Source organism: Phytophthora infestans, genomic scaffold (assembly GCF_000142945.1).
Source record: "Phytophthora infestans T30-4 supercont1.5 genomic scaffold, whole genome shotgun sequence".
Lineage (NCBI taxonomy): Eukaryota > Oomycota > Peronosporomycetes > Peronosporales > Peronosporaceae > Phytophthora > Phytophthora infestans.
In genome coordinates, this window is record NW_003303754.1 from 327,643 (window position 1) to 338,037 (window position 10,395).

Sequence of the window (10,395 nt, forward strand, 5' to 3'; positions counted from 1 at the left end):
GCCTAGATGCAACTTGCGGATATATTGGACATGGGCTAAAGGACGTGCTCCGTTTGCTGCGTGAAAAGCCCGGTGTACAATGTAGCCATTGACAATAGCTAGATCCACGAGTCCCAAAATCAGCGACTTGTAGTACTTACGGAAAGTAACTGCACGCTGCAAGGAATACCGTTGTAGGCGGAGTTGATCATGCACATCAACTCCGCCCATGAACTTGTGGTAGTCCTTCACTGCTTTAGGACAAGCCACTTCATGTTGCTCTCCAGTCTTCTCCCTCCTCGCAACCCTCTCAAGCGCAAGATCACTCCCGATACACAAGAAAAAAACTGGTTTGCTGTCCCACCACTTGATAGCAGCCATTTGCTTCACTTGTTTGGATCGAACGGTAGTGAAAGTTCCCCGCATGATATGCTTGGGTCGTTTCGTCGGGTCCTTCTTCTTGTGTCTGATACTTGCAGCGAATCCAATTCGGTTTGTCACGATCGTGCCAACGATATAGAACCCCATCAATAGTAACTGGACAGCTAGCACCACACTGGTGTAGAAGCGATCCGTAACCACGAGCCGAAAGCCCTTGTCTTGTCCGTCAGGAATACTGCTTTCAGGTTACGAACTACCGCAGCAGGACCCGACTTTTTGTCCACCGAAGTCGTGTCATCAATGTGTTGCTTCTTGCCTACATAGACCTCAAACCTGTATTATACAGCACATATATACAGAATATCATAGATGTCAGATATATTATACAGCGTTTCATTTCCAAACATTGCGGCAAGTACCTGATGCAGTACGCGGAGCGCGCGCAGCACAGCATAAACAAATTTGTGCCCCATTTACACGGTTTTATCCTTCATGTACACGCGAGTCTTGTTGAACGACAACCGCGACGGTAGCATTCCTTCATCGAACACAAGCTCAGCAGGAGGTACAAAACCACGACGAAATGTGCGCTGCAGCACATGAACTATCTTCCGAATCTTCCAGGCTCTATCAGTCTTGGCGCGTGGATCAAGGTTGCTTGAGAAGTGCAGGTTTCGGGAAATCTCCATGAAGCGGTCTCTCGTCATATAGTTAGAGAACTTGCCACGTCCGATAGCGCCTTCATCGTCTCTTTTCCAGTGGTTAGAAAATCTTTTCTCGGTTTGGCTGCACGGTCCGAGCGAGAAGTAGCTCCATGAACACACAGAGTTCATGGGGAAACACAGGCTTGACTGCCATGAGTGACATGCGTACATCTCCTCGCGAGCGTAGCGGAGTCTTGTCATCCGGCCGGCGACGCTGCATGTTTTTTCGACGTTCTAAGTATGCTTCAACACGCGCCTCTGTCTGCTCATGTTTGTAGTTGTTGCTGCACACAGCGACATGTTGCCAAAGTGCTACTAGCATGAAGTAGAAGCACAGCGCTAGTGGTGAATCACCACACTTCATTGCATCTGGCGTAGGTCCGAAAGGCTCCTTCCTCAAGTCCGGGTAGCTGTTTTCTTCTCCGACGGCTTCGTATGGGCGTTGCAAGTACTCGTACACATCAGGAGATTCGAATTCCGACCATCCAGTTGCGCTGTGCTCCCGCTAATTAATCATGTCGTCGCCGACGACATTCCCAGCAAGCACCTTGTCTGGCCCTCCCAGTGACGCGAGAAACGTCTCGGTAAAGTGTCGCTCTGCGACAGATTCAACTGAGTTGATATCATCACCACCGGATTCGTCATCGTCACCTTCTCCGTGCTCGACACCGACTTCGTAACCCTCGTCTTGTAGATCATCTACGTCGATAATAGCTTCTTCATCAATCTCGTCTCCAGAGTCAAGGTCACCAAAGTCGCTAGGGCCTTCTCCATCCTTCATTTTGTTGAGATTGTCTTCCACGTCGCTACACATGAGACTATCGGCTATACGACACAATGCATATCACATGTTAGACAGGGTAAGCGTAAGTTGTATATACAGGATACAAAAAAACGCACCATCCTCGTAGTCGGAATCGCCGTTATCGTCGTCGACGATAACAACCTCGCCTTCGTCGATGGCAACTTCATCGTCACTGTCATCTTCGTCCGATGAGCCAAAAAGAGACGTCTCAATAGAAGTATGGACGATAGGACTTGAGCGAACCACCCTGTCCCGCGGAACCAACTCGTATTCGTCATCCTCGTCTTCTGAACTGAAAATGCCACCTCTATCATCTGCACCACAAGCCATACACCAGTAAGTAAGGCAATCCAAGTAGACACGTTGAGAGTACATACCATTCATAGGACTCGAAGAGGCGCTCAACCGCGGAGGGGAATCACAACGCCCGGCAGCGGTCGATTCAGTCAAAACTTGCGACGTCGCCTGCAATTCCTCGACGCTTGGACCAATTGAAGCTGTTGAATTAGCGACCTCAGTGCTCGACGGCGTAGGAGCTAAACGTACGCAAGAGGAACGGGCACGTTAGACAAACCAAATCATTCAGCATTGCCATGTGGCATACGTCTACCTTTTGCGGAGCACGCCGAGCTCAGCGCTTCGGCTGCTGCCATTGAATGAACTAACATAGACCAGTACAAAGTCACTTGTCAGCAATATCAGCAAGGTAAAGGCAGCGTTGTGTACGTACCGGAGGCATAATGAGCGCACACTCGATCTTCACCCAAAAAGTAGTCCTTGCCTTCGATACCGTTTGCTTTTCCGCCAGGCGGAATAAACTTCCATCGGGTCTCGATCGAGCTTGCTGGGGGCTTCTTGTGCTTCCACCCGCTCGCCTTCAGCTGGCTCCAGATGTCGCGCCAGGTAGGCGTACCGCCGTCAGCGATGCGCTCGGCCCACCGTTTTTCGCGCGCAGCACACATTAGTCTCCAAATCTGCAAATTCTGAAATAAAGGAAGCTCGACAGCCACCACTCAAAAAACCTGCGATATATGTTAGATAATGTGGCGCTTGTGTGTAAGACCTACAACAACTAATTTTCAGAAAAGTTGGACAGAGACTGCACTCTCTTCCCTCGCCTTTTTTTCGCATAACAGACAGAAACTGCGCAACTCATTGACTTCGGCTTTGTATGGCCTGTAACAGCGGCAGGCGTGAACAAATCGTCCGGTATACAAAAATCAAGTATAGCGTGGTTCCTGGGCTGTATATATACAACTTAGATTGGAGGATTATCCTTTCCATAGGATTTGCTAGCACATCTTATACAGCGCATCGGGTTGAAGAGGTTAAAATACATGGCGGTTTAGTACTCGGTCACTTACCTTTTCCATTGTGTCAGTAATCGTACCTTTCATAACTTATGAATCATAAGAGTGAGCACTCGGGACGTCTTCGTAGTCCCTCTTGCGCTTTAGAATGCCTTGGAGGGTGGAGTGCTTTACGTGGGCTTGAAACTCTTGTGTGGCCCACTGAGTGATCTGAGACAGCGTCCATGATGGCTCTGTGGCTGCCTTCCTGCACAATGTTTGCTTATTGGCGAGATTCAGCGTAGAATAGGCGGATGGGCGACGTGCCATGGCGTTTTGCGACAAAATTTATAATGTGCTGTTGTATGGTGAAGTGATTGAGCTGATACATCGTGGTGGAAGTGCGGCGTTTCATCCCTCCTCAAGGAGGGGGAATACCATTGAGGTTATTTGGTCCAAAGGAGATGAGCAACTCACTTGCGCAATGCATGTGGCGCAATCATTAGATTGTCCAGGTTATTAAGCCATACCGGGGCCGAAAACGAGGTGCACGACTGTACTTCTCCCGTGCAAATACAGTACACATGTTCAGGTAGCACGCTGCCGGTCGAGGACGAGCGCTAAGAATGAAAAGTGTTTCGCACGTGGGGGCCATGAGAGTATCAACCCGCGTAAAAACGATATGGAGGTAGATCCCAATTCTATACCAATTGCTCACAGCCTTGAATTTGCTCGATGAGCGCCTTCGTACTTGCTGGACTGCTCGGTGTTGCGGCGCAGCGATAGCCGCTGCTTTAGTGAAACCAGTACGTTGTGCTCTGCACTAAAAGACCGACGAAGAAGTCGTTGGCCAAAGTGCTTTTCAAATGAGCACTTTGGTTTGCAGGAGCACAAGTACACGGATGCTAGGTTTAGCAGCATTGTGCGAACGCGAATCTTCCGTCCTGTTTTGCTGAGTGGCAACCCGCATTGCGAGGAGAAGGAACCAGAAGGCCGCTCCGCCGTCACACTCCGTGTACGCCTTATCGAAGCTTAGAATTAAAAAAGTATCAGGATCTGAAAAATAACTTTGCCAGGGTACCAGGATCTGGCGATAATCTGGCGAGTGCTAATTGAATAGTGCCAGGATACTATTAAATATGTTAATTTCCCCTATCATACCGGTATCTAAATACTGTTTACCGTACTCAAGCTCCTCTCGACGACGATACGACCCGAGGCATCGAATTTGAGACATGATAGCACTTCGAATCTACCAGTGGTAGTACAGTACTGCACCCCGATTTCGCAGCAGGTGGACCATACATGTATATGATTTGCAAAACAATCAGATTTTAGCTATAATAATAAAGCTCGATTGGATTCAGAATCATCACATCCGGAATCTTATCAAAGATTCAAGGGCACGAAAATGGGGTTCAGTACTGGATTAAATCAAGTATGTACCACTGGTAAACTATCACTGCAAAATAGAGCATCTTATTAGTTATGTAGTGGAACACACTCACTTTCTTTAAGGTTGTCCAGCGGCATTGTAGCGAAGGCCATTATATGGCCGGTATATTATTCCGGGAACAACCATCCTGGAGGGCGGAGTAAATTGTATTGAAAAACAGGACCACAGTATAGTATACTGTATCTACAGGAGTAAATTCTACTCCACTTCTCGTACTCCGCAAACTGTACAATGCTTTTCATGGGATCGATTCCAGGATTTGTTGCCCCATAGTTTGTGTCACTCTTCGGTACAAGCAGTGGGTTTGTCAAATACAGCCGTTCGTCAAGAAACTGGCCCCATGCTCGTGTTCAGTGAATAGTCTTCTCCACTGATGCATTTCGAATTATCCCGAAAGCTGTCGAGAGCGATGCTGTGCCACTACGTTACGCTGTTGGTTACCGCAATTTTCCTTGCCGGTTTGAATGCTCAAGTGGCGACTGCAGACTCCAAGATGGGTGATTTTGTCCTGTCAACAAAGCGTGGGCTGCGAATCCACACGGACGCCATGGAGGAAAGAGGGTTCAATATGTGGACAACAAAAGCTGTACCGGAGCTCTTGCTCGCCGACGATCAGCTTCAGCAGTTGGCGAAGGTGTCCACATCCTCGGACAACGTTTTTAAGCTGCTAAAGCTTGACGACGGACTGGATGGAATACTGAGTAACCCAATCTGAAGGCGTTTGCCAATTACCTACAGATTTCGAAAACGAAGGCACCCGATGAGGCATTAATCACGACGTTAATCAAGCAATATGGAGACGATACTGTGGCAAAATTTCTTTTTGACGCGAAGGAAGTAAAACATACTAAGGAATTAGCGTCTAACTTGCAAGCCGTTCAGTTCATCAAGTGGTTTCAGGAGGGGAAAACAACACGTGATGTCTACAATTTGCTCCAGCTTAAGCACTCAACGGCGTACACGGACCGGTACCAGCGAGCTTGGTGGGACTACGTCAGTGCATCCGCATATCTAGTGAGCAAGTCGAAAAAATAGCACTCTACCTGTCATGGTTGTCTTCGAACATGATTGTACTCGTTGCCACGCTAGTATTATAGTCACCACCAATCTTACACGTAATACTGTACAATCTCTCTCAAAAGCCCATACAAAGTTATAAAGCCTGGCTGCTAGGATAGGCTCCAATAAAGTGAAAGCACTTAGGCCCGGTATTAGCCAGCGAAAAATGGTGGATTTGGCTCTAGTGGCCCAATAGAATCCCAGGGATGCAGATGTTGGTGGACACCGGATGGGGCCACCAAAACGGAATCAGATCCACGTCCACCGTCGAAAATTAGTGGTGGTGGCCGTGGACGGAGGGTGGATGGAGGGAATACTCACCACGCTGGAGTGCACCACGTCAGAGGTAGAGGTAGCAACGGGATAGCATATTATCTTTGCACGACACTGTCGTGTTCACTCCATCTTTTCTACTCAAGACCACAACCGCCTCAGATCTTCGGTGTACACTGTCCAATATGTCATCCAGCGCTGCAACCCAACAGGCCATGCCCAGCATCGCCGATATCCTCTTTGACTCAACTGTTACTCCGGAGGACGCTGAAGCTAAATTGACGACGTTTGGAGCAAAGCAGTTGCGGACTGAGTGTTACTTGCGGCAGCTTCGCATTGTTAAGAAAGGTGCTGACTGCAACGACCACAAGGTTGGGTATGTGGCGCTACTCGTACAGCAAAAACGTGCATTCGCTGAAATGCAGAGACTTGGAGTTGAGGACGGACCGTCCAAAACATTAGGTGCCGCTAAAATCAAACGACGTACACGCCACTGCATGATTCGCCTTCTCAATGTCATGTTTTCTGAGACTTTTGCGGGCCGAGTGCATGAAATTGACGGCAAACCAACGCGGGCAGAGCTGGATTCTAACCAAACGCATGCCAGATCCTCATTTTGGACGGCCTTTAATGACGCCTATCTTAGCGATCGAGCTGAATTCGGCAAACTCAACTCGACGCTCGCCATGTTTGCCAAATGTAACCCAGCCTTCATTGTACCTCATGACGCAGCAAAACTTCGCGATATGTGGAAGGACGTCAGTAGTCGATACAATATTGCTCTAGCTAACTCCCGCGTGTCAGGTACACACGACAACGACTTTTTCTCTTTTTGTTCCGGGAAGATCGACGTTCTGTACATGCACGAGTGGCTAAGCATCAAGCCCGGAGTATTGGAGACTGTAGAAGGCAAGCTTCCTAAACGCGCCCGGTTGCAAAAAATGGATACAAGCAGTGACAGCGAAAGCGAGAGTTCAAGAGAGTCTAAGAGGAAGTGCACCCGATCCAGGTCCAGCCCTAGCAAAGATGATGTGGTGTCAGAAATTATAGAGACAATCCGGAGTAGCAACAAGTCTGCTGAGGCATTGGAGATAGACTGCCGCTTTACTCAGCTTGTCTCCACGTTGAGCTCTCTGCTGTCATTACGAGAGAGGATTATGAACGCACCTGACGGCAGCTACACTAAAGATGATCTTCAAGATGTCAACGATGATATTGCACATGTTCGAGCTAAGAAAAGAGCGTTGTTAAAAGACCAGTCAGAGTAGACGTACGCTCGAAAAAAAATGAAGGAGCTGTTAAACGATTAATCGATCCAGTAGAAGTCGTCCTTGTAACCTCAACTGCTCATGACGATCCAGTGGATCTTCCAGTCTTCCACGCCGTAGCCCACTACCAACACCTCGTGGTTGACATCGTTCTAAACAGATCGACACTCCGTCGACTCGTACACTCCCGACTTGTATAAACGGAAGTTGGGCCAGTAGAACCCACAGAGACGCATTGAAAGGAGGTGAAAACACGAGGCGGGAGTCATGTTGGATTCTACGAATGAGCGTGATGTGAATGAGATACCTACACTGGAAGAGGGACAAGTGGCCACGAAATCTGGTACGTCTATGGTGCTGGGCGAGACAGCCGTCGTGCAAGCACAATATCGGATATTACATTCAAGTTGTTCGGTAAAGAATGTTCTAAAACGATGGAGAATTTCTGTATGTAAACGAACTACACAGCGTTGCGGCGTTTATTATACTGGGGTCTAGTGGATTGGTTCGCTCGAAGTGTTTCGACAATGAAGTCTCTCATACTGCTGCGTCCTTCTTCGAGTCGAAGATCGCTCGACATGTAACCCACCAGATTGGAAACATCATTGAACTTTCGAGTTCGGCTTGGTACCCGAAGCGGTCGAATAGTCTCGTCAAAAATACAATAGTCATTGTCGGTGGCCATGCGCTTGTTGATAACGTAGTTGTGGAGCACCATAGCGGTGTAAATGGTATTCGTGGCGTTGCCTAGGTTACGCTCTATTGGCATCCTGAAAACTCTCCACTTCGTCGTTAAAAGTCCGAATGCCATCTCGATCCGAATTCTCAATTGACTAGCGTGAAAGTTGAACGAGTCATGATATTCATCCATTATCTGGTTGCGAGAAAACGGCGTGAGTAAATGCTCACCTACAGAGTAAGCATTGTCTCCAATGATGTACATCCCAGTAGGAAGCATATCCAGTGCCCTGGAGACGCCAGTGTCATGAAATGCACGGGCATCATTGGTGCTACCCGGAAAACTAGCATCGATTGCAATAAACCGACAGTGAGCAGCACAAACGGCTTGTACGTTAATGCCAGGGCAAGCGTAATGACCACTATAGTAGCGACCAACACCGACTTCGCCAGCATCAGCAAGGGTTGGTGTCTTTATACGACAAAGCCAACCATCTACACAGCCAATGCAACCACTCATTACACCACCGCTGCTTATGTTCTTAAACGCCTCCATCACCACCTCTTTCTCTGAGTCCGAATTGGGGAAAGTTATCTGAAGCTCCTCAAGAGCAAGAATCGCACTCATTGTCAGATCGATCACACGATAATACGAGGGCGAACTGATGCCAACAGTACGACGTATATCAAGGTATGATCCCCCCGCCAGGTATCGCAACGTCGTCATCAGCATTATCGAAGGCGATATGGGTGCTTCGCCACTCGAATTAGTTGATTGCTGCTCGGATACAGTGAGGGCTGGTGTAACTTTCCACAGTAAATGACTAAAACTTTCTGCAGACATGCGAAAGGTTCGTTCAAACATGTTTTCATTTAGTAACATCTCGATTTCACAGTCCACATCGACCCGCTGCCGCGACACTCTCGGCTTCCTTGGTCGTCGCCACGTCAGTACAAAGAGAAGTAGTACGAGGTGAGTGTTCTTTTGCCGTCGAAGGCGTCGAGCGACGGAGATGACGTCTTGCGCGATCATGTCTGCGCTGGACGAGGTTTCGATTTCTGTTGTTAAATGTGTCGAAGAGAAAAGGGCCTTGCTCTAGCGCGCTTTTCGATCTAAATAGACGCCTTCAAATTAGATGTAAACCATCCCGCCCTCAACTGATCCACCTGGGCCATCCACTAAGTTTTAGCTCCGATCTTAGCGAGTGGCATGTGTGTGGACACGCAGAAAAAGTGCGATCCACCAAAGAGCTCGTCCACTAGCAAGTTTTCGCTAATACCGACCCTTAGGCCGTGTTCGATTTAAGCTAAAACCAGCTGTAATTGGTATTAAAGAGCTGGAATGTCTCAACCAGCTTTATTCCGCTAAGAAACACAAAAAATGACATCCAGCAGGATAGCTCCAAACGACTAATTTCAAAATTTAGCTCTGGGTTGAATTTTGAATCGTCCTGCTTTGCGCCTTCAAATCCAGTCTTTTTCTGATGGAACACGATCACTTATTTTATCTTTATTTTACTTAACAAAACGACTGCTCTACAGCTCTAGCTTATTTTCGAACAAGCTCCTGCAAACCGAACACGGCCTTAATGACAAGATAATTCAAGTTATGCTTCAGTGCACTACAAGCACCGTACACTGTAAGTACTGCTTAATTAAAGCCTATCTCAAAATTTTCATCTACTGGCATTCTTCGAGCACGAGATGTAGCGCTGATAGCCTCGCATGCAATCTTCTTCTTATGTGCGATAGTGTAGCTCTGCATATGGCGTAATTTTACCCCAGATTATGAAAGGCTTTTCTTTTGTTTTAGCAAAGCACCTTTATGTATAATCAGTTCTAAATTTTGAAATGCACAGAGAGCGCTTTCCAACTGAACCAAATATGACCTTTGCGAAAGCCGAGTCTTTCTAAAAAAAAATAGAGAGAGCTTTATTTTTAACCCAAAAAGACTTTATTCTGTATCGTGATGCTGATGTATCCACTGCCCAACTAACGTTTGACCAATCGGCACGAGATTTTCCTAACGTCTTGTGGTTTTGATTGTAAACCCATCCCTAGGAAAAAAATGACCAATCGTTTCCGTTTCCCCTGGTCTGTTTGAGGCCTCGAGTAGGCTTAGCGTCTCGAGCTCAGTTTTAGAACCCAGGACTAAAAGCCAAGCCAGGATCATCACCATGCTATCCCCCTACAGTTGGCGCTTTACAGACAGTCTACGTGGCGAGTTGCGCACAAATCAAAAACAGGACGCCCTGCCGCCTATGGGTGTGATCGCTAGTCAGCTCAAACACTGTACTGTGTGTAGTAGCAACCTCGATCAGCATCATATGCGTACCGTATCTACTGCTGCAAGTCCGAGCCCTGCTTGAGCGCACTTATCTCGTGCAATTTTAAGCTGAAGACCTTGACCTGCGAGAGAAACGAAGCAGAGCCACCTTTATCAGCACGATGACCACTTTGCCGTCAGCGCTCCTGACCTGCGTCCGCAATTCGCTATTAATAT

The 10,395-nt window shown here is 47.7% G+C and overlaps 1 protein-coding gene across 1 annotated transcript; it reads left to right on the top strand.

Moving 5' to 3' along the window:
- Positions 1-5,023: 5,023 nt before the first annotated feature.
- PITG_04050 (secreted RxLR effector peptide protein, putative) lies at positions 5,024-5,329 on the top strand (the record flags this gene model as incomplete). The annotated part of the gene is made up of 1 exon (XM_002905718.1): positions 5,024-5,329. One exon carries the CDS (start codon positions 5,024-5,026, stop codon positions 5,327-5,329), a length of 306 nt encoding a protein of 101 aa, XP_002905764.1.
- Positions 5,330-10,395: the final 5,066 nt, after the last annotated feature.